The sequence below is a fragment of the Myripristis murdjan genome, chromosome 20 (assembly GCF_902150065.1).
Source record: "Myripristis murdjan chromosome 20, fMyrMur1.1, whole genome shotgun sequence".
Lineage (NCBI taxonomy): Eukaryota > Metazoa > Chordata > Actinopteri > Holocentriformes > Holocentridae > Myripristis > Myripristis murdjan.
Genome location: NC_043999.1, coordinates 4,248,739 through 4,273,701, shown reverse-complemented (window position 1 = coordinate 4,273,701; position 24,963 = coordinate 4,248,739). Strand labels below are relative to the sequence as shown.

General features: G+C 42.1%; 2 protein-coding genes across 3 annotated transcripts; one reads left to right on the top strand and one right to left on the bottom strand.

The window, feature by feature from the left end:
* Nucleotides 1-2,595: 2,595 nt before the first annotated feature.
* LOC115379038 (C-C motif chemokine 2-like) lies at nucleotides 2,596-6,189 on the bottom strand. Of its 2 annotated transcripts, none has more exons than XR_003930187.1 (4): nucleotides 6,026-6,189; nucleotides 4,645-4,768; nucleotides 3,887-3,959; nucleotides 2,596-2,841 (listed from the first exon to the last, which is right to left on the bottom strand). XR_003930187.1 is itself a non-coding variant. In XM_030079697.1 (4 exons), exons 1-4 carry the CDS (start codon nucleotides 6,102-6,104, stop codon nucleotides 2,800-2,802), a joined length of 333 nt encoding a protein of 110 aa, XP_029935557.1. In that variant the 5' UTR covers nucleotides 6,105-6,189; the 3' UTR covers nucleotides 2,596-2,799. The 2 variants fall into 2 exon arrangements, 1 of the variants encoding a protein (XP_029935557.1); XM_030079697.1 differs by having other exon boundaries at nucleotides 3,872-3,959.
* A 10,190-nt stretch (nucleotides 6,190-16,379) lies between these two features.
* Nucleotides 16,380-24,688, top strand: LOC115378904 (E3 ubiquitin-protein ligase MSL2-like). The gene is given in 6 exon segments (XM_030079467.1): nucleotides 16,380-17,929; nucleotides 20,712-21,070; nucleotides 21,073-22,089; nucleotides 22,491-22,622; nucleotides 22,624-22,666; nucleotides 22,669-24,688. Coding segments are annotated over 6 exon segments (1,815 nt in total). The 5' UTR covers nucleotides 16,380-17,787; the 3' UTR covers nucleotides 22,791-24,688.
* Nucleotides 24,689-24,963: the final 275 nt, after the last annotated feature.

Sequence of the window (24,963 nt, the reverse complement as noted above, 5' to 3'; positions counted from 1 at the left end):
CGGTAAATGTCATAACAAATCATGACTGTATTTTTACTGTACAGACGCCCTTACTCATTGTATTTCAGCTGTTATCTTGTGAATGCACTCCAAAAATCCTCAAGTTAACAAGACAAGAACAAGATTTTAACAGTGAGGATGAAACTGAATGACTTGTTAAGATGAGTTTTTTTTTTTTTTATCCACATTTAATGTCAATACTGCTGCACTGATGTTGCTCATAATTTGTATATTTCAGAGTAAACTACATAAAAATTTTACTTAGAACGCCGGCTGATCGCTACAGAATTGGCTAAAGGAGATCTGTATAATAAACACACAAATAATGTTAGCAATGGTCAGTTTGGTTATTATATGTCAGATCATGTGTCATGTTTTCTCTGCACATTTTATTTTATTTTTTTTATATGGATGATTTGTTCGTGCAAAGACAGTAATGACCCAAAATGTATTGAACAGGCGATTCGGGCCACTTAAAGAGCTGCTCACACTAAAAGAGCTTCATCGGTCCAGTTTGAGTGGTGACTTCAAGTGTCCCATCATGATTGGTGATTTTGAATGCTTGGTCTGTTCACTACAACTCCCCCACATTTTACACGCCAACAAATCGTTTATCAAATCCTGCAGAGGAACTAAAGATTTTACTACATAAAATCAAAATGTGAGTATGTGGTTGAAGCAGCTGCCTTACAAAGTCCTCAACATCCAGAAACCACACAGCTGATGATTGACTATGGAAAGCAAAACGTTTCCCTGCTTAGGGACTATTTTCCCTGGCGGAGGAGGAGGAGGAGGAGGAGGAGAAGGAGGGAGCGTTTCAGTGTGAAAAAGTCCTGAAAACACAACAGTGCTGCTGCTTTTAGGAAAACTCATGTGGAGGACTTTATTGATGGAAAACTGGAGTGAATAAAGTGTGAAGGCTCTGAAAGTTCATTTTCATATCGTAGTGGAATGAATGGAAACCAGCGGCTGGAGGAAAGGGAGGAGAAGCGATACGGCGGCTCTAAACTCAATAAAATGCTCGCTGTGGGAGGAGAGCGGCCTGCGAGCGGCTGTGCAATAGACTCACGGTGTGATGCAAGGGTTTGTGTAATGTGCTGCTTGTTCTTATCTCTGGTTGTGTAATTAACGGTTTAGACGTAAATTAGCCGTTCTCACAGTGCGGCCCGCGATGAGTTCAGGCGACATGATGAAATGTGGGAATTATTCGGTTTGTTCAACGCACATCACGCGGTGCTTTGCTTTTAAGAATGGTAAAACTGCAACCCCTGGGCTGAGGTGTCATGTTAGGGATGTTTCCATGGCAACAAGACACCTGGTGAGTCCAGCGGACAGATTTCGTCATCATTGCAGGTGCGTTCACTGGGGCCGTCGTGCAAAAAGGAAGCTTCAGGAGAATCGGAGCAACGTTTACTTCACTGTACCTCGCAGGTCGGATAAAGTGATGTGTCTAATCTGAGCAGGGGAATGCAAAGTGCAAGAAGATTAACATAAAACACCTTTATGGTACCGATCATAAAATATATGGCATCTTCACAGGGGAGGAGTGAACAACTAAGAGGCTCAGCCGTCAGTTTCCCCAAATCTGCTTTAGCCTCATTAACTACAAATCATCTTTATTTTACTAAACGTAAACTGGTGAAATTAAGATTACTGTATCTTGTCCTGCAGATCTGTGTGTGTGCTACCTGTTTACCTTTGGCTGTATTCAACACTGTGTTTATTTGACACCACTAGCTGCAAAACTGAAACTGTAAACCTGCACCTCTGTCAGTAAAACATCTGCAAACGGACAGATGGGATTTTTTTTCTCCTCTAGAAATCCCAACAGTCATGAATCCTCTGAAACCCAGGATTAACCGGTTTTATTTCACCCTGTTTCCAAAATTCAGTTTATTTCTTTTCATCAGTAATTTTTGGGGGGATTTTTTCCAGAGTGTTCTGATCATTTTGGGGGCAATTTTTCTTGCAAATCTTCAGGTTGTGTATTGCAAATTTGCTCATCACCATTTTCCAGTGTATTATTTTATGTTCCATTTTGCCCTCAATCCAGTATTGGGTCTCTAAACTGCACAGGAGTATTTCCTGTCATTATTTTAACTACAAGTGCTATCTAAACCTCTATACTGTCTTATTACTTGATGGCATTTTACACATTCAATGGAAATTAATAAACATTAGGAAACAAACAAAACCTATAGGTTAATATTGTATGGCAATAATCTAGAAAAATAAAATCTCAAACACCTGCTGTATAAAGCGAGAGACACTGGCTTCATACTAGCAGACACACACACACACACACACACACACACACACACTGAAAGGGGAAATCCACTCATCTTGTGGTCATATCAGGTCCAGACAAATAAAAATAGCCCTCATGCACCGGGCCAGAAATTACTCACGGAGCCATGGTTACCATAATAACTGAGCGACTCATGACGGAGTGACAAACACACTGAAAACCCAGAGAATGGAAAGAAACACACGCAGAACGTCCCATTAATGCAACCTTCTCACGGATAAATAACCAACATCCAAGCCTTTGATCATTTCGTCATGATTTATTTTTCATCTCAAAAAGCACGCCCCATCATTTTATTCCACAAACATAACAAAACAAAGCCAAGGCACAGGCCTAAACTTACAAAACTAGACTTTATAAACTCGGGTACAAAAATAACTTACATACTTTAATAGATATTTCTGCAATGTGAATAAATAGGTGAGGAGTAGAAAATGTCTGGAGTAGCTGCTTCGTTGGGACGTTTCCATGATGCCGAGCCGTCAAGGTGTTCAGTCCAGAGTGAACAGCGGATCGCAGGTGAGCGGTTGTATCTGTGAGGGAGAGAGGAGGAGGAGGAGGTGGAGGAGGAGGAGGAGGAGGAGGACAAGGAGGAGGAGGAGAAAGAAAAAGGGAGGAGCAGGAGATTAAAATCATACAATACTGATCTGACATGGGCTTTCCAGTTCCAGCCCTCACTTTGTTTCGCTACATCCTTTCAGTTTTCTGCAAGGGTTTATGGGAACAAGGTGATGCTGACATCAGACAGCCAGCAGCTCCTCTTGTTAAAGGAATATTGCAATGTTTTGGACAAAATCCCCTTTTTCTGATTTCTCCAGCCTGAGACAAGATGTTGGACACCATTTTCACCTCTGTACGTCCAGTGGTTCAGTTCCTATGAGTAGCATTTTTGTGTTAGCTTAGCATAAAGACTTGAAGTCTATGGGAGTCGTTAGCCTGGCTCTGTCAAAGTGGAAAAATAAAGCTGTCTGATGTCGGCTGTCTGATTGACACAGTGGAGCATAAAGAGTTCAAATAAATGTCTTTGAATTTAAAAAAAAAAAAAAAAAAAATGAGAGTGTAAATGAGACAGCTTCAGGACAGCTAGGCTAATGACTCCCATAGACTTCAAGCCTTTATGCTAAGCTAACAGGAAATGTTACCCATAGGAACTGAATCACTGGACGTACAGAGGTGGAAATGGTGTCCAACATTTTGTCTCAGTCTGGGAAAGTTGGGAAAAACCTTATTTTGTCTTGTTAAAGCATTCCTTTAACAAGAGGATCTGCTGGCTATCTGATGTCAGCATCACCTCATTCCCGTAAACATCCTGCATTCTGGAGTCATGTTGATTATGTTCTCAGGCCTAATGTGAGCAGTTTGAATATTATTTTCTTTCCTGGTCAAATGAATAAAAGAGTAAAGACTTCAGAGCTGTAAGATACAGTTTCAAACCTGCTTTGGTGTGAACAAACTGTTTATGGACTTATGGAGCTACTGCAGTAACTGTACTGCAGTATAGTGTTAGTATAGTGTAGTGTGTGTACTCCGACTGCGTTTTTAATGCTTCAGTTTGATTCTCACCCTCCTCCTCCTTACTTGGTTTAGCCTGTTTTTAAGCCAGCTGGCATCTGGGTCGACACACCACTCTTTACCAGATATGGTAACAAAACTGGGGGGAAAAAAAAAACAAAAAAACAAAGACATTAAAAGATTACAGATTTACATTAGCTCACATGTTTAAATTTTAGATTAAAACACAGAAAAACATATTAGGAATGTGATCATGGAGTTGTGCGCATTAAAAAAGTGAGTGATTTTTATTGATTTATCTCTCACTGCTATGAACACATCCACATGTCTTCAGCCGAGCTTTCATTCATGAATTTTAAATCAAACACAAACAAAGTGTAACTGCCATTATAATATTTATTTATTTATTTATTTATTTATTGGCAGCTTGTGTTGACACACGTACGCAGTTTGTGATGCTAAGTGGGTGAAACTGGAGCCCAAATAAAATCCAGTTTATTTATTCATGCCACCAGGAGGTTGATGTAATCCTGTTTTTTTTTTTTTTTTTTTTTTTGTCTTTCAGCTACAAAGACGTGCAAAGAAAAGAAACGAGCCGAGGAGAGAGGAAGAGGGGATTTTCCATTTCAGGATTTAAAAAAAAAAGACATATCAGGGCACAAAGAAGAGGAAGAAGAAGGAGGAGGAAGAGGGTCAGACTTATCTGCAGGCCTGCAACAGAGCATGGTGAATGGACACACACACACACACACACACATGGATACACACACACACACACACACACACACACACATACATACACACACTAAACAGGCTGTACTTACAGGTAAGCATTAATCCTGCAGGGGAACTCAGGTTTCTGGATGTAACACTCGGCGATCCTCTCTGTTATACGTTTCCTGCTGACTGCAGGACAACATTTTGGAGTTCTCTGATTCTGGGAATACACTGCATCATAACCACACACACACACACACACACACACACACACACACAGAGAGAGAGTTATTGTTATTATTTCCAATGTGATTGGTCAGAGATGCTTGTCACCTGTGCCGATACTTTCATACATCACAGCTAGACATGGTTTATTTGCTGCGATGCGAGCACTAAACTAGGAGATTTTTTTTTATTGTTTTCTTTTGCAGATTATACTTGAAATCACACAAATGAAACTGGCAGTGACTTTAAAGGTCAGAGGTCAGATTTAGGATCCAGCTGTCATAGCAACAAATAGAATCTCATGAATGCTACTGCTAAATGTGATGCTAGTCCACCAACAATACATTTGTGTTGCTGGGAAACATAAATTACACTGCAAAATAATAATCCGTCTTCATTTAGTCTCATCTCTCAGTGTTGAAATCGTGCGTTTTGTCAAACCAGGTAAAAAAAAATCTGCCAGTGGGATTAGATAATCCCACTTGTTTCCAGTGCAGTTCGATTTGTTTCAAAATGTTTTCTGGGAGAAAGAAGAATACCTCGCACAAGCAATTTCAGACCAAAATTCAAAAGTATAAAAGTATTTTCAAATGATTTTCTGACACGAGAAAAATGACAGAAGTCATTGATTGATTGGGTGAATATTTTTCAAGCCTCACTGCAAAAAACAGTGAAAAAAAATACATCTTCAAACTAGGTAAAATAAAATAAAATCTGGCAGTGGGTTGAGATAATCCCAGATAATCCCACTTGTTTCCAATGCAGCTTCACTTGTCTTTTCAAGTGTAAATGCGTTGAAATAAGGCAGAATGAGGCAGATCAGCCACGAGGATCAAAGAAATGACACTTGATTTGAAGAAAATTCTGGAAACAAGCTGATTAGGGTGGGAAACAAGTGGAGGATTATCTCATCCAACTCTCTTTTTTTTTTTTTTTTTCTTACCTTGCTCAAAGAAAAGCAAGATTTTAACACGGAAGATGAGACTAAGTGAGGACGTTTTTTAATGCATTTTTTCAGTCACTATTCACACATTTTCCTTTTTTATATATAGAAATATCCTACCTTTAACAAATCACAACTGTATAACATCTTAACCAGCTGAGACGTACTTCACACTGATTGCATCACTACCAAATGCCTTAAACTAGGCCTTCTGGACTACTATTGCTGTATTATCCTATAGGAAAACAATGCAAATACTAACACAAGTGGAAAAAGTCATTTCATACACACACACACATAGAAAGCCTATACATGCATACCCTCAGACGCTGACATGCAGATCACAATGGTCACTGTGAGCAGAGAAATGCCACGGCTGCTGGAGAGAGACGTCCACATCTTGAGACGCGGTGCGGAGCCTGAGAGAGAGGTGATATCTGCGAGGCGACTGGGTCTGAGCTCACACAGCAGCAGCAGCAGCAGCAGCTCGGCGCTGTGGTGATGTGGTAGTGCACCGAGCAGACGGCCGGCCGGCTTAAATACTGCATCTGCCCGGGAAAAAGAGGAACCGCCGGCAGGGCTTGTCATGCACTATGTTTGCAGGGTGGAAATAACCATGCAGTGACGATGACAATGCACACACACACACACACACACACTCATTCATGCACATGTATACTGGGACACATATAGACACACACTGCATAGAGGGGAGTTGAGTTTGTTGATCCATGCCCATATATGTTCAGGTTTGTTGTGATGAGACCTTCCACCAAGGTAAATGACATTGTACACATTTGCAAAGTGACTTAAGTTGAATGCAACAATGGAATAAGGTGAAATTACGCCGTCAACGACATCAAACAAGGGGCCTAACCACCTCACGCATGCAGATAATGCACCATGACCCAGGACTCTTTACTGAGGAGAGTGGCTATTGGCTGTCCAAAAAGTCGTCAGTCACCACATGATGTCACATGTTAGTTAACATATCAACACAGAAATTAGCGATGGGAATCACCTCAGGCCCCATGATACAATATTATCATGCTACCTGAGTCACAACATGGCAGTATTGTGATTTTAAACAATTTTGCGATATGCTAAGTATTGCAGTAACATCTACTGTGATTTATTACTTTATCAACTGCAAATTATTTCTCCAGTGGGAAACTTTGTCAGCATGTTCCACCTTCATTCTGTTCATCTCTCTTCAGTCATTTTTATAGCAGCAAAGTGGGACAGACTGACCAACTCTGTGATTAAAACCTGTCAGAGATGTTGCATCGACACTGATACAATGTTGCCACACAAAATATCACGACACTATGCTGTATCCATTTTCCTCCCACCCCTAATGGAGATCAGTTACAAGGAAAACCCAACACAAAGTGTCTCAGTAAAGTGTTGGGCCGCCACGTGAACAGCTTCAGTGCTGCTTAATGCATGTCCTCCTGGAAGTCGCCTGGAGGGGTGGAGCTCCGTTCCTCCAAAAGATCCTGTGCACAGAGAGGGAGATTAAAACAGGGCTGCAGTGTGTAAAGCTTCATTGCAAAGACAAACGCACATTTAAAAACTTTAGGCATACAGAATTTTTCAGGAAAGATGGAAAAAAACAGTTATTTTATTTTCTGCTGGGGCATAAAATGGCAAATCTATCTGCTATAGATTTGTTGATTAATATCTTTTGCTTTATGCAGTTCTACATTATGTGTTATTTTCAGAAGCCAACCTGCAGTTTCTCATTAATCGGTCGGCTACAAACCAATTGAGTTAAAATAATAAATCAGAAAGTAGTTGACTCGGATCATATTGATGTTAATGAAAAATAATCCTTCATACTCACCACAACTCAGCGATATAGGAGATTTTGGACTTGCCACCACCACCATCATCATCATCATCAAAACACCAAATAATGGAAGAGTGGAGGAATGGAGCTCCATCCCTCCAGGAGAGTTCAGGACACTTACCCTACCAAGACACTTTACGTTGCTTTTTCCTTTCATTTGTCACCCATCTGCAGATCAGTACACAAAACTCAAAATTCAATCTGCCAGTTCCTTTGTGTCAGAGAAGGGCTCAAGAGAAAACATATGATGGATAAATAATGCACACCAAGGCTAACTGTGAGGCGCTGATCACTGGGAATTTATTTGGAAACATATTGGTGAAAAACTATCACACACTCCTGCTCCAACTGCTGCATTTATGGAGCCAGTGAGATTTGTGTGTGTGTGTGTGTGTGTGTGTGTGTGTGTGTGTGTGTGTGTTCCCTCACAATACTTTTCTATTTTCATTCCGTTTCCTCTGAGCCGTTTGCCTATTTGCGCTTTCTTGATATGAGAATGCACTAAAGTTTACTTTCACTAATCACATAACCATGCCTGTTAAACAAAGGGGTAGTACAGTATCAGCAGAATTAACGCAAAACACTTTGCAGGAGAATGCAAAATATTGCAAAAGAACACAAGTTATTGTGAGGTAACGCAAAAAAAAAAAAAAAAAAAAAAAAAAAAAAACCTCACCCCTCAGGGGCTCTGTATGCATTTTTGTCAAGATCAAGCGAAAAGACGGAGCTAAAAAGCCTGGGAGGATCATTTCCAACAAATAAACACCACAGATACACATCTGAGGCTGTGAGAAGATGAGGAAGTTACAGACAAGACAAGACATGATAGGAGTGACGCTGAAAGAGAAGTTAAAATAAAGATTTTGCAACATTTATTCAGGGAAAGTTGACTGAATTATGAATCCACACGCACACACACACACATACACACACAGGGTGTTACACAGTCATACTGGGAAGCTGCCCACTGTAACCACAGCTGGAGGTCGGGCATTGTCACTCGGTCCACGTCCTCCCCAGCTGGTGAATGGATGAATGCAGAAAAACCCTTTATTGCACCAAGAGGTCAGAAAAGAGTGAAATGAAAAATGTGATCAGAGGTTTATTAAGATGTTTAAAGTAAACCCGCAGTCCTGGTGACACACGGTTCACCTGGAGGTTGGACGGTTCACCTGTGTTCCTATTTAGACTTTTGTTGGAGTATTTTACTGTAGGATTTTATTTTATTTTAGTCTACAAAGACACATGACAGCAAACTGTTCGCTCATATTCAAATGTCAGTGGGTGTCTATACTGTCTTGTAAGTAAAAGGGCAACACTTTACAATAACCATCATGCATAAATGGTCAACTGAACTGTACAAACAAATAATAAAAATAACAATTCATTATGTTTACTTCTTGCATAGTAAACTACATGTTAACAGTTTATTGCTGGACACATTATAACATTTTATATGCTATATTAAGTAAATGATTTGTAAACCTTAATTGTTTGTAAAACATCGACAAACATCACATAGATGGACCAGATCATTTATGACATTTAATAAATGGTTTGTAAACAGTCTATAAACATTATCACGATGGCTGTTATAAAAGTGTAGTAATTAGTAAATGAATATCAGTACAAGAAGTCGACACAGGCTGTTAGAGGCTGACATGAAGTTTATAGATGCACTTACCATTTTTTATTATTAAGTATTATAAACATCAGTTAGAAATTTATAATCCAAATATTCACTTTTTTAATCCACTAATTTATCAGTTTACCATTTATTAATGATGGATATTATTAAGTGTCTCCAATAAAAGTTAAACATCTTGTAATTCGTAATAAAACAACATTTATTTTTTGGCACTAATCTTCTTGTGAGGTTTTGACCGCATTCAAATAATAGAACTTGTTGCTATTGTGAAATGTCTGGTGGCCTTTTTAGAAACCAAACCACTTATGACTGACGTCGGCAGCCCTCTATGGACATTTTTTTTTTTTTCCATTAAAAAAACAAGGCACAGATTTTGACGTGACAGTCGTCTGTCAAGCTGCAGTGAAAAAACTGCTGGTCCATCTTGGAGCGTGTTGGAGCGAGGTGCTCATTAATACCTACTGAAAATAATGCATTTCAATAAACAATGCTGTTCATGTCTTCACATTTGTCTAAATGCAAGATGAACTGCATGACATGTTGTACAGTGCAGTTATGTTTCAGTGCAGTCTGTGGGATTATGAATGTTGTTTTTGTTGTTCTGGAAGTAGATGGAATAAACATCTGTATTAGCACAAGAACAATGCTTAATAGAAATGTCATCCTCACACCTATAGACAGACAGACAGACAGACAGACAGACAGATAGATAGATAGATAGATAGATAGATAGATAGATAGATAGATAGATAGATAGATAGAAATGTTAATGTCTTGATTAGATTAGGTCACAGTTTTCATAAACAAGGCAAACATTATTATTAACATTATCACATTGATTAAATAAACCTGCAAACATATTGAAATAGAAAATAAAATAACACCAAAATAAGACCAAAGACCAGTAAGACCAAAACAAAATCCTGAAAACACACGGGTCATGGCTCCAGACCAACAAAGGCTTAAACCTCCCACTTATTATTTTTTTTATTTAACATTTATTTAACCAGGCAAGTCATTAGGAACAAGTTCAACATGAACAAATATACAATGGCAACCAGGCAAAAGGCATAAACCCCCCTGAGCCAGCACTGTATCACTCAACAGTTTAATATCTGGAATAAAAGACTGTCCACATGTCTTCTTCCTGTGTTTTGGTCCCTTTACCTCCTGCCTCCAGGTAATAACTGATATTCCCAGTGCAGGACATGGGAGCTCTCGCTAAGCAGTGAAGTCCTGCAACAGGCCACACTGCAATCTTTAACACCAGCAGATCAACAAAAGGCGTTTAAGGGTTCATTGCTCAGAAACTCACCCTTATTGTCAGTCTACCTGGAAAACCAGACCTCCTCTGAACGGCCTCGCTCTCTGGTTTGTGTCTGTGAAGTTTGATGTGGCTGTGATTCTCCTAGAGGTCACAAGAGGTCATTTTATACAGTCAAGTTTCAAAAATGCTCTGACTGCAGTGAAATGGCTGCTATGGGGGCCAACATCATCACACAGGAATCAAATGTGGCTCATTGAATCCACAAGAGTCTCAGCTTTCCAGTCAAAGCCAACTGATGCAGCTCCAAGACTGTTTAGGCCCCAGTCTGCACACACACACCATTTTACAACAGGCCACAAGAACACATGTGGACTGCAGGCTTTGTGGCCCAAACTGCATGGGATTAGCAGAAGGTGGGCATGTCTGCAAAGGGGAGAGCCGTGGCTGCCCAGAGAACCCATTTTCATTCACACATCTGGAGGTCAGAGGTCAAGGGACCCCGCTGGAAACGACCACGCCAGTTTTTCCCCTCGCCAAAATGTAGCCGTACTTTGGAGTGACATTTAGCGTGACGTGCTTGACACCAGCAGATTCCTCAGATAGATCAGTTTCATGTGATACCAGTAACTTCACAAGCTTTAAAACTGAGCCCCACCGGCGGACGTTAACCTGCATTAATTAACCTAATTAATGACCTCACCAGGATGATTGGCTGTGTTTGATACATCGTGTTGATTTCAGTGGAACCTGGACAGCCTGTCACCACACAGGGCAGGATGACTTTTTCTGTGTGCGCAAGAAGAGGGGAATCACCCAGACGCCGCGGCCCGCCCAGATGCAAACCAAGAATAAACCTGGCAGGCTGAACAAGCAGCTATTCATAGCACCCTCCGTTTTAATAATAACCCCACAGACCCACGGTGGCGTGAGGCATGGCCGAAAACCCTGAGAGGAGGAATTAGTCACATCCGAGGAATGCGGTTGCATCAGAAATATTTATAACACTTTGTCTCTGTGTGTTTTTTCCTCAATGAAATGATCCCACAGTGCATTTAAAATGTGTGTAGACTCTCTTTGTGTGACAATTCAGACTTTCCATATGTGATAGAATGACATACAATGCAGTGCTGTTTTTACTTTTGGCTTGTTCATCTGGAAATTCACCCGCCATTCGCACCATTTTACAAGAAAGTACAGATTTTAAGGGAATAATTCATCTCAAAATGTTGGCCGATTACCTGCCAGGACGGAGCAGGAAAAGACCAACTTACCAGCTGCAGCATGAATATCTGAAGATTTGCCTGCTTACTGTCTGTTGTTCCCCACCCAGTTAGTCATGCTGTGGTTTAATTAGTAACAACTATTGCGAAAAAAACATCTTATACAATAGCTAGTGTGCACACAGGGTGAAAACGGGTTCAAGCAGCTGCCAGAACTCAGGCTCATGATATAAATGAGCACATTTCTGCTGAAAGTCCAAATAACTGACAGAAATAACGCTGTTATACATTTTCATTCATACACTGCTTTTTTAAAAAAGAACCACCGAGTTGACCGGTGTGCATACTGACATGAAAACAGGAAGTTGCACAGTGTTGTGCACGCAATAAACACATCTAAGACAAGATAAAAGACAGGAGCCAAGTGATAAATATACAGTGATAATAAGACACAAAGGTAATAAAAAGGAAAACAGAACAAAAGCCCTAAAATCAGGTAAAATTAATGTGTAAAAGTGTATAAATTCTGAGTCAGCGGGTGAGACAGGTTTGGTCATTCATCTGGAAAATTGTATGGAGCGTATTTATTGTTTTATTCATGTATTTTATCACAGTCTCCTGAGAGGGAAATAATCAGAAACTGTCCTAACAGGTCAACAGCCTCATCTTTTCGGTCTGTGTGACCAGACAGGGAGACAGAGATGGCAACAAAACAAAACAAAACAAAACAAAAAAAGAGATAGGCGGGAGATAAAGAGGCAGAAAAAGGGAACTGATGTTTTCATTTATCAGAGAGCTAAATGTGTGGGTTTTCATCGTGTGTGTGTGTGTGTGTCTTTGGGTGGACACAGTCATGTAAGTGCAGACATATAAGTGTTGCACAACACTTCCACATTTTTGCTCCCTTTCATTGTTTTCTTTGTTGTCTGTTTGATTCGTTTTCAGACGGCGCCTCACAGCGATAAGATAAGATAACCTTCAGACGTGGACGTTTGCCTTCAGCTTCACACGTTGGTTAAAACTCATCACAGTAAATAACAGTACATACAATAATAAATGAAAACACAGCATGCAGAGTGAGTAGCAGATATGGATCCAGTGTGATGCTGTTTCCCAGTTTAGCAGAGTTACTGTATTTGGTGTGAAAGAGTTTTTGTAAATGTTCTTGGTTGCTGCAGTGGCTCTATAGCACCTCCCAGAGGCAGTTTGATGAATTCTTCACAGAGGAGAAGAACAGGATCAGACACAATTTGGTTTTTGTTTGACCTGCATTTTCTATTATATCTTGTACATCCCAGTCGTCTCTGCTCTTTCCCAGTCATTTTCACTGACCAGGTTTTATTCTGGATCGCCCGTTTTTGGGCTTAAACCGCAGGTGCCAACACCATGTACAAATACTAAAAATTAAAACACTGCTCAACAAGACCTCTGTAAACAGTCTTTCAAGTGTTCTCACCCATTTCTCCAGTTTCCTGATTAGATACGAGCGCTAAAATGTATTCTGCATTGGCTGTACAACTTAAAGTGCCATCAAAAGAGGTTCATAAATATTTAAGCTCCTCTACGGCTTCAACAGGCTGATCAGTAATCAGAAGAAGTGGAAAATAAAGACAGGCACTGTGGTGACTCACAATAACCAGCTGCTGAGTCTTACTTTGGTTAAAGTCCCATTTTAGTCATTTATTAAGCCCCTAAAAGCCTCTACAAAGAGTCTCTGTTCATCAATAGTACAGATTCAGAAGTGTTTTCATCCTCAGTGCCTTAAATGTAACACTAAACCTTGCCCTCATTAAAAATGTGGAGATCTATGAATATGCAAATTGGCCCCGCCCACCACCTCTCGACCAGAGCTCTGTTCACACAACCATGAGGTCCAGTCCCACAGCAGTCATCAGTACTGAGAAATATTTGAAAATCTATTCACAAAGAAAGAAAGTCATCACCTTTTCCACTTCTTTCACCTGTGTGTTCGAAAACTGACTCGTTTTTTCTTGGAAATGGATCTTCAGGGACTTCATGTTTCATGTTTCTTCATCTTTTATTTGAAAATCTAACTTTAAAAAAAAATTCAGCAAATCTCTTAGTTATGCTAAAATTGTTAATGTGAAGCAGACATGTCGAGTTGCTCTTGTTGATGTTTTGAAAATAAAATACTTGAGTGGGAGAGCTCACAGAGCGCAGAAGTCCTGTCCTGTCCCACAGAAAACTGCACCACATTTCTTTTTTTCTGTGGATTTCCTGGGTACACCTGGATCTGAGATTTTCGGGGCGTGCACACACACACATCTCCACCTTCAGTAAAAACGCCTCTCTAGTGTCAAACTTAACACACACACACACACAGGACAGCAGAGTCAATGTCAGACACTTTAGGAGACAGAAATAGAAGAAAAACACACTTTGAGTGGAGGGGGACTTTAATAAGACAGGCGCTGTCTTCACACCACTTAGTAAACTCACCAAATATGTGGTAGAAATATGTGGACTCTTTAACAGTGTCTCCTGTCTGCATAAGACCGACCAACACCATGTCATCAGCATATCTATACAACTGACAAATAAATTCAGTCCTTTCTGAACAGTCAGGGGCTCACACAGGCATCATCAGGCTGCTAAACACCTCATATCGCTCAATCATCTGAATTCACGAGCTGAAACAGTCACCCTGAGATGGAAAAACCCCAGGATCATGACAGCCAGCAGAGCAGACAGACAGACAGACGCCTGATGGAGGAAAACACTCGACCACAACAACAGCTCCACATATGAAACATAAAAACACATAAGATGAATATTTATTGATCCCTGAGCAGATACACAGACTTCCCTGGTTATTATAAGCTACTGTGGCTGCTGCATCTGCATAGAAGTAACTGTAATGTCCTCTGTCCTTTTATCTCCAACTCATGCATTTTCCATAACTCCTCTATTGCTTTTATTCTGTTTTATGGCTTTATTGGTTTATTATTTGCACTGTTTTGTTGTGTATTTCCTTTGAGCAAAACCTTATTTTTATTTTTCCCCATTGATTAAGATTATTTATATCCTACAGTCTACTTTGCAGAGGTGTCACACTGTCCAGGACGTCTTGAGACATTCGTCCTCATTTAAATAATAATCTGCCGGCTGTAGAAAGTACCTGGTGTCCATGTTTTATTCTCTCAGTCCTTCTTTCTTTTCTTGTCTTTTTTTTTTTTTTTTTTTTTTAAATCTCAGAAAACCCTGTGAAGCTGCTCGGGGACTGTTTGATAGGCATAATAAATTAATGTAGAAAGCGGTGGAGAAACAGAGTTAGACTGTAACCGTGTGACCGCACTCTGAACCGAGTCATAAAATCAGTGTCAGTGCAGTGACTGAGGAATTAGTCATATTTCAGTTTATAAATAAGTCATGGCTGTGCATGAATATTCCACAGAGGAAGTAACACGGTCAAAAATAAAACCACGGATAAACTATAAACCATATTTGGTGATTGTTATGATACAAACAATAACACATTTTAAAGAATCAATTATATTTTGTGACATTAGATCCAATCGACACATCACTTTGACATACTTTAAAATGCCGTCGAATTTCTAAGAAGGTGATTTTCTGTAAATAAAAGCTGGATAAACCGACTTTGTGTAGGTTTATCAGTGAAAGGTGGAACTCATGAAAATCAGATGGTAAAAATAAAGTTGATTTTGATGTGAAAAGAGCAATAAATGTGCAACTGAATTCAACTCAACTGAACTTTTATTTGTATAGCACCTTTAAATGCAAACATGCAGCTCAAAGTGTTTCACAATGCAAGGTTAAATGAACACAGACAAAAAAAATAAAAACAGTGGACAACGATAAAAAAAAATATGGTGGACTAAAAATTACAATAAAACCTATAAAATATAAAAATAAACAAATAAAATCAATAATATCAAATCAAATAAACTCAAGGCTATGAATAAATATGAAAACCAGAGTTTAAACTGAAAAAGGAAGGGTGTAACATTACTCCAAAATAAAAGCCAGGTTAAAAAAAAAAAGTTTTTAGTTTCCTTTTAAAAACACGAAGTGAGAACTGATAAATTCACTCTTAAATCACAAGTTATTGTTTTCATAAAAAAGGATTGATTTTATCCAAACACACTTTATTTGACTAAAGCATGCACTTGCTAACTTTATGAACACTTGTCCCTTTTATCAAATGAGGTGGGTTTTCATCAAATCACTGCTGTTTTTATTTATAAAAGGAGAGGGGAGATAGAAACCGGGAGAAAAATGTTTTTGCTATTATTATGGGGGCTTTTAACAAACTTCTCTTTTTGTCTGAACTTTATTTCATGTACAATGCATTTTAACTTTATTTATCTATTTTTTTCCGCACTAACTGTATAGTAGTGCCCCAGATCTCGTTCTGTTTACGCACTAAAAAAATAAGATACAATAAAAATAAATAAATACAAGTTTAAAAAAAAAGACTTGTGACTTAGGAGATAACCTAACAAAGCAGTTATACTTGTATTATTTTTTATAATAATAAATCAACCATATTTTTTTCTTTTCATCATTCATATTTTGCCTCTGCTGCGTCCCTAATTATAAATCCCACGATCACATTTTAATCAATTAGAGGTCTTTTCTTTCTTTTCTTTTTTTTTTTTTTAAACGGACCGCTTTTGTGCGTGCTCTCGCGAGACGTGAGCAACAGCGCCCCCCTGTTTGTGTGTGGGAAAGCAACGGGAGGTCTGAGAAATACTCCTTCGGCTAACGATAGCAAGGTACACAAACAGGAATTTAATTCACTTCCATTCTTCAGTAACAGGCTGGAGGTCCGCCAGAGGCTGGGACGGGATATAATTTCGGTGAAGCCCTCGGTTTTTCCACGTCGACCAAGCGGGCGAGGCGCGGAGAACAAGGGAGCAGCGCTAATACCGAAAAGAGGGAAGCGGCCTATTTTTGTAGCCGGTATCCTGGTGCAGCTCGGGCGGCCACTGTTGTCACTCGAGCCCGGTGCTTCCACAGGCTTATTTTTCATTACACCGACGGAAGCGCCGGGGCTTCGATATTATCTTTTCTTGGATAACCGTAAGCCATCGTCCACTCCCTTTTCTCCCTACCCGCCTGCGGTTGTCTGCGTTTCTCGCCGAAAGGAGCATTTGAAGCCGAAGGGGCCTGTTTTGTTTTCGCAGCCGAGCCGCCATGAATCTCCGCGAACAATAACACAATCTGAGGCTGCCTATTGGGTGCACTGCCTACGTGCCACAAATGCTACGGTGTGGAATAAATGCATTGTGTGCTGATACCAGATCTGGACCGACCTTAAAAAAGGAAGAGAACCCCCGGACGACCATGCGTCTAGAATGTGGGAATATGGGAAAACAGATGCACTTTGGCTCGGCGAGCGTCAAGAAAGCCCCCTGTTTGAATTTGGTCGCTGCTGCCCAGCTGTAGCGAGGCCACTGCTCTCCGGCGGAGGAAAGAGCGCCACACGATGCATTGTCTAATCATAACTCACCGACTGTATGGGAATAAACTGAACCGACTTGCATGAACGGGGTGTTTCTAATGCTGCTGCAGCGGATGAGTCGGGACACCCCTTTTGGATGCACTTACAATTCCCAAATTGTACTTTTTCTTTTTCTTTTCTTTTTTTTTATTTACGGATTCTGTGTATCTACACCTTTTATGATCCGGAGGAGGGACGTGAAGGATGGATTGGATGTGATTGACTGACAGCTTTAGCGGTACAGGAGATGTGTAACCCGAGTTGCTCTGTGCACAGACTCTATGCATGTGGGATTTACTGACAGGTAAACTGAAGCCAGTCTTGCCGGCCTCCAGTCATTTGTTATATCCATCTATGCCCTCTCCAAGGCTGCCGGGCTTCCTGAGCAGTGATAATAACAACAGAAACGCAGAAAACACCGGGGTAGCGGGTCTGCCGTTTCCGGCGGAGACAGTTTCTGAATCCCTTATTTGTGTGTATGTTTGTGTCGCGTGACTTTCATTTTTTAATTATCACTATTAACGTAAAGGAGAGATCAATCAGTTAATCAGTCGATCTACCCGGACCGGACTGGACTGGACCGGACCCCCGGCGTGCGGCAGCTGAGATGAACCCGGTGAATGCGACCTCTCTCTACGTGTCCGCGAGCCGTTCGGTGCTGCAGTGCGACCCCCGAGACCCCCGGGCCCTCGCGGAGCTCTGCAAGCTGCTGCCGTTCTTCCGCCAGTCCCTGTCCTGCCTGGTGTGCGGTGAGTGTGTGCATGCATGCGTGTGTGTGTGTGTGTGTGTGTGCGCGTGCATGCATGTGTGTGTGTGTGTGTATTTTCTGCAGAAAGAAGAAGAAGAGCAGGAGGAGGTGGAGGAGGAGGGGGTGTACAATAACGTCCGTTGTTGTCAGCTGTGCGCGCAGTGGGAGCTAACGTTGACTGATGATGCGTTCAAGTGCTGTCGTAAACTTGTGCACGTTAGCGATCAGGATGAAGACGCATAGGACCCGAGCAAAGTAGAGGGAAATCTGTGTTTTGACTGGTAGTAGCTCCCACAAGCAAGGCAGTGACGGCTCACTTGACTATAAGTCCACCGTAGGGCTGCACGTTATGATCAAAGTTTCATACCTCGATACTTATGCAAAATATTTTGATAGGGATACAATATGTGATATGAGCATGGGTTCACACTTATTTGGATTTTTAAGAGTAGCAACAATGGAAATGAAGCACTCTCCTAAAAGAAAAAGTAAAATAATATCAAACGGATGTAGAAAATGCAGTTATTTCACATAGTATTTTCTTGGTAAGAGCAGACCAGTTAGTGTCTTAGGCAGCATTAAAATAAATTACAATAACTAAGTAAAATCAAACATTGTACTGGAACCTCTGCTTCAATACAATGCTTCAATAATGTTTTAAGTGTAACAGCAGTTAAAATTGAGCATTCTTCAAAAAACAGCATTATAATATCAACTGCATGTAGAAAATGCATTTACTTCACAAAGTATTTTGTTGATCATGACAGACCTGTCACTGTCTTAGGCTAACCCTAAGCCTAAATTTGATATTGTCCATATAATTGCCTTTTGAAATAGTAATATGATATGTTCATATCTAGATGACAATAAATTGTTCAGCCCTAGTTCGCCGTCCTCATTTTTACTTAAACACAATTATTTACACAGTATCCTGCATCCGAGCTGGATATAACAGCACAGTCTGTGTAGATCTCATTCCCTTGGGCAGCAACCTGTGAGAAAAGAGTTTTCCTGTATGTTTTTGGTGGGTTCTTGATATTTAAAGAGCAGGGGAATAAATTAATTGCTGAGATGTGATGTTCAGAGGGTTGTTTGGAGGCAAAAACAGTGGAGATCAGTGAAACTGCATCTAAAATTAATGGGAAAACCCGGGGGTTTTCAAGCTTTTTCATGCTCCGGACCCCATTTCATTAAGTCACAGGCCGTCATCTGAAGTGATTTTTGCCTGCGGGACCTCGATATGAAACAATATTTTGCTTTGTGTTCAGTATTAAATTGTTTTGATGTCAGACTTGAGCACTGACAAATAGGTTCAAAGTAGTGATATTAAAACACTGTGAAACATAATCACTTGTATACTTTTACTACATAATAATGTGTCATGAATTAAAGCGTAGCGAGATGAAACTATTAATTTTTCTGGACAGTCCCTCAAGCAACCCTGAGGGTGTAAGTGATGTTTGTCACAGCCGTCGTCTAACAAATTCACTTAAACATCAATGTCCTGACTGATTCTTTCTTCATTAACCCTTTTAAGCTTAAAGCAGCCCGAACAAACAGCCATCGAAAAGCTGCCTTTATCATATCATATCCGTCTTTATTATTAGGCTGCACATGACCAGCGGCGTGTGCTTGAATGCCTGAAAACTCGGAAGTACAAGCTTACGAGGCGCAGTTGAATGCAGCGCAATTCAAAGCCACTCACATTAGGACACACCCCCCTCTGTGTGTTTTTTTGGCAGAATAAAAGCATCGGATTGTTTTTATTTTTGCTAACACAGTACATATGGATGCACGGTAACGTTGAAGTTGTACAGACATAAGAAAAGGATAATTCAACCCTCCATTTCTCCTCAATCCCCTTACAGAGGAAAAAAAGAATACATGCAAAAATAGAAGAAAGAGACAATAAATACGGGATACTGTGTGTGTATTGCAGTGAATATAGGAAATTACATTACTCTACTGCAATCCCAAATACTGTTCCATTATTTTTTTGGCCATGGCTGTGGCTGACTTTTCCTGTTAATGGATAAACCACATTATTTTAAATATTTATACTGCAGCTCAGTATGAAGTAAGCATGATGTTTGTGTTGCTGTGATGGCTGTTTGTCATGAAAAATGTACCTAGTGTGTGGGAGAGAAAGCAGGATTGCTATACTCATAGATAACATCCCCCCCCCTTTGCCATTGTATAAATAATGAATTAATATGAAAGATGTCCACCCATTGTGTTAAAGATAGACTTTCTGAAGTTGTTACCTAAGACACATGGGTTTTATCAGACAGGGTGTGGGTGTAAGGCGTGTGTGTGTGTGTGTGTGTGTGTGTGAGGTTGGTTGTTTCTTATGAATGGACCTTCATCCTCCCCTCGTCCGCAGCTGCGCTTCCTAACGACAAGCGTTGCTAAGGAAACTCCTCTCAAAGAGCAGTTGTCATCCAGTCTGGCAGAGGAGTTGTCAGACTTCACTCAGGTTTATGAATAAAGATCACGTTTGACAAACGTCTCAACCCGGCAGCAAACAGCAGCCGAGGAATCACAAAATTTAACAGCCACTTACAAACTGTACCATCCAGAACTGTACAGCCACAGCCAAAATTTAACAGCCTGCCCGTCCTGCTTTTTAATGGTCAGAGAGACGATTTTTATAGCTAATGTTAATTCTTTCAAGGTGTGTTTGTAGCTTGTTTGGGATGGACTGTGAGAGACATTGAATTAATTTATCTCCCTCTGAAATGTGCAGTGTGTTGCATTAACGTCTCCTGCATCTCGTTGTCTAGGTAACCTGTTGCAGGACCCCATCGCTCCCACCGACTCGTCATGTCAGCATTATGTCTGTCGAGGCTGTAAGGGTCAGAGGATGCAGCTGAAGCCGTCCTGCAGTTGGTGTAAAGATTATTCCCGCTTTGAGGAGAACAGGCAGCTCTCCCTGCTGGTCCACTGCTACAAGAAGCTGTGTCTGTACATCGCCCAGTCTCCGCTCGCGCCGCACATCGCCAGCGCCGCCAGCGACTCGCCGGACCTGCAGGCCATCCTCAATGAAGGCCTCACGCTGGCCGAGAGCGAGCCGGAGGTGGAGGATGTCCCGGACTCGGCCGGCCAGTCACAGACGGCCTCCACCTCTGAGGCAGCGCACCTGAGGAAGCTCCCCCTTCCAGGGAGAGCAAGGGGGCGGAGCCAAGCCCTGTGAACGGACTCCACGATTGTAACGGGCTGGCCAGTACGGACACGTTGCAACCCATCACCATCGAGACGGGTGGAGGGGTTCTGAAGCAGGAGAGCTTTGGGGACGAGTTACCAGTGTGCGTCAGCGTCACGGGGACCGGGGAGGCAGGGCTGTGTGACATCACTACTTTTGGTGATGACCTGAAACACGGCGGGGGACCGTTGTTGTTGAGTGTCGAGGAGGTGCTCAGGACTCTGGAGACGGACCCCGACCCCGCCCCCGTTCCTGAGCCCAACCCCCAGCCGGACTGCCCCTCCGTACCTCAGTCCAGCGTCAACGGGCCCCACTGCCCGTCTGGCCCCGACTCGTCCCGCCTGACACCCTCCCTCCCCCCAGAGAACAGCCCCCGTCCCCTGCAGCCTCACCCACAGCCCTCGCTGCAGCCGCCCCCCCAACCTGCCACGGTCGTCCCCTGCGTCCCGCCTCGATGCCACCGCAAGCGCTCCCGCTCAGAGAGCGACAGCGAGAAGGTGCAGCCCCTCCCCATCGCGAGCCTCCTGCGAGGCCCCCCGCTCGGTGCCAACAGCTCACCCCACCACCCGAACCCCAGTGCCACCACCAAACGGGAGCCCAAGTTCCCCTCGGCTGCGCAGCACCCCCACTTGGCCCCGGTGCCTAATGGAGGCCCCCCCAAAGTGGGTAAGACTGTGCTGGTCTCCAGCAAAGCACTCAAAAAGACTGTGGAGCACCACGGGGGCCCAAAGAAGGCCTACACCAAGGCCAGGCAAGGAGCCCCCAAGCCCCGTGCCCAGCCACGGGACAGGGTGCCCCCCCACCCCCACTCCCACCCTCTCACACACCCGCCCAGCCCCTCAAAGCCGCTGTACAAGAAGCCTGTGGAGAAGAAGGGCTGCAAGTGTGGCCGAGCCACGCAGAACCCCTCGGTGTTGACCTGTAGGGGGCAGCGCTGCCCCTGCTACTCCAACCGCAAGGTGAGAAAAACAACAGCTGCTGCTCCGCCTCTTAAATTACACCTTGTCCTGCCTGTCCCGCCTAAAGAAATATGATGAGGGAACTAACAAAACTCCTTCAACTAATGACATCTCACTGGCAGCTTTTTTGTCGTCATTATTCTGTAAATTTGCTTCGCTGAAACTTCACAATGTTCCTGTGTATTTTACAGCAATTTATATATTTGTTAGGAACAGATCATTATTGTTGTTGTTGTTGTTGTGTTCCTGCACAAAACTGAAATGAATGACCAAGTCTTCTGTCTTGTTGTGGGGATGGAACCTTTTCTTTTATGGGACAGTCTCTCTTACCACTATGTCATCTGTTATTGTTGGTACAATAATTAATATCTGTCGTTGTCAATAATTCTCGTCCTTCGTAGGCGTGTTTGGACTGTATCTGCCGTGGCTGCCAGAACTCCTACATGGCCAACGGGGAGAAGAAGCTGGAGGCGTTTGCCGTGCCGGAGAAGGCTCTGGAGCAGACGAGGCTCACGTTGGGCATCAACCTGACCAGATATCACCGCGGCGGCCCTGCGCAGCCCGACGACCAGCTCGCCCGCAACGCCCTCATCAACGTCACCGCGGCGACGGGAGCCCCGGTCACGGCCACCTTCCTGTCGGGTGCGGGGCACGACAACAGGGGCTTTGACGACTCGCTGGAGATGCGGTTTGACTGTTGAGGTCCTGTCCCCTGGTCGCACGTGACACACATTCCCCCGCTCCGCCGAGCCGGGCGGCGTGCCGGGGGCCTGCAGGGGCAGAGCCGGAGCAAAAGGCAGCTACAGTGACAGGCGGGAGCGAGGGTGACCAGCCGAGGCTGAGGAGCGCCCTCCGTCCATCGCCCGAAACTGCACCATGCTTGTGGTCTTACATACAGATGCAGGGTGGAAGAGAGAAGAAGAGGAAGAGGAGGGGAGATGTAGCGTTACTGTATGTGCAGAGGTTTCATTTCAGTGGGGATAGAAGAGTTTTTTGTTTTCTACTCTACTATGGGTAATGTGTAGAGCATGTTGTGTAGCCAAGTCGGGAGTGTTGACCAGGCTGTGTTGGGTCATGCCCCCCTCGGTATGTATGTGTGTGTGTGTGTGTAAGTGTGTGTATGTATGTATGAGTGTGTTATGAGGGGAAGGGTTTGGGTTTGGAGATGAACCTTATTAGCAGGAAAGAAGACATCATCATCAGAGACTGGTGTAATTTATATAAAAGATTTTTTTTTGTACACCGTTTCCATTTCCATCAGTTTCCATTTAAGAAGACATTTTTACGATATGTTTTATAAGTTACGTTAAACCGATGGAAGCCGGCGTGGGGGCGCAGACCTGCGCTCACTAGAATAATTGCAGGAGTGTAAAAATCGCAGAAATACAAGTTAATAGTATTTAGTGCTAAACTGTTGCTGGTCCCCCAGATTACAAAAATGAATTTGAGAAGACTGCAGATTAAATGATCTGGTTTCCAGGATTTTTATCATCAGCCGCCAGTTAAATTTCCTGCATTTCAACTTTGGGTAAATTTTAGAACCAGCCATAAGTGAAAAATGAACCAGACTGTAACCAGAAGATGAAAATGAACCAGAAGCCTTAAGCTTTCTGAACCTTTTAAAGATTAACTTGCAGAATAGTGGCAGGTGAATTTTAATCCAACGCCACTGCCACCTCTCTTCCACTTCTCACACTGCCAGGCATAATTAATAAATATGTTAACTGTATGTTTCTCTCTTTGTTTACTTGTGTTAAATGTTCTAGTTGAGTGCAGACCCCCCCCCCCCCCCCCCCCCCCCCCCAACGCCTTTTTTTTTTTCCTTCACCAGTTTTTGGTTTCTGGAAGCTACGCACATGCTGCTAATTCACCAGAAAGGACTCAAGGAGAACCCACCTGTTTTCCTTGTCTGTTTCCTTTTTTTTTTTTTTTTTTTTTTTTTTTTTTTTTTATAAGTTACGTTAACAACATTTGCAGTATTTATTGGGCGTCGCCTAACATAGGTTACTGGGTGGGCGTCGGCTAGTGGTCATTGGTTCTGCCCACTCTGGCTGTCGGTCAGGACAGTCCTGTCTCAGTTATGTTGCTGTCCTCTTAGTGTTAGTTTCTGGTGTCTCCAAACAGTTGTTCTCCCTCGGGGCATTTAAAAAAAACTGTAATATAACTGTAACATATTTCCACAAAAAAAAAGAAAATCAAAAACTTACCAAAGTGTTGTGCTGTGTCGCTCTTTGTTTTTCTGTCATCAGTACATGGTAACACTGAAACCATCAGTCGATTAGGCAGTCAACAAAAACTTAATGGTTTTATTCCTTTAACCAGTAAAAAAAAAAATCCAGAATATTGTCTGATTCCGGAGCCTGTGTGTATCATGGTGATTTGTCAAAATTATGAAGAAAATAACATGCTCAAGGTTTGATAGATTATGGTTTTGATAATCAATTCATCTTTGTAGTCATTTTGTCAAGTAAAAAAGCCAACCGCTGTCCAATTCCAGTTTCACTTAGATCACTAAGATGCTAATATTGTCTTCCTTTTCTCCATTCATATCTTAAAAAATGTATACTTTTTTTTTCTTTTTTTATGGCTGCTGGTCAGACTCAAGAAGTGATCGTTTTAGGCTCTGCTCATTTCCCATGATTAGGCCTATTAAGTGTCACCAATGATAAGTGATTAATTTAAAAAGAAATGGATATTTTAATTGACATTTCATGTAGTAATTAATTGCAGCACCGGTATAATTTTTTTTCTGTTTGTTTTAGTCAGGGTCATTGTCTTTTGACCTGCAGTTCTCTGAGTGGCCACCAGGTGTCGCCAGTGTTACATGCAGTACTCCAGATAGCCACGGGAGACATCATACAGCTTTATAGTGCT

Bases quoted from the DNA above. Each gene is read 5' to 3' on its own strand.
- LOC115379038 (XM_030079697.1), bottom strand. From the start codon at position 6,104: ATGTGGACGTCTCTCTCCAGCAGCCGTGGCATTTCTCTGCTCACAGTG. The intron at 3,960-4,644 runs GTAAGTACAGCC...TTTTCCCCCCAG, and splicing joins TGCAGGATTAATGCTTACCT to TTTTGTTACCATATCTGGTA. The intron at 2,842-3,871 runs GTGAGAATCAAA...TCTCCCTCACAG, and splicing joins ACCAAGTAAGGAGGAGGAGG to ATACAACCGCTCACCTGCGA.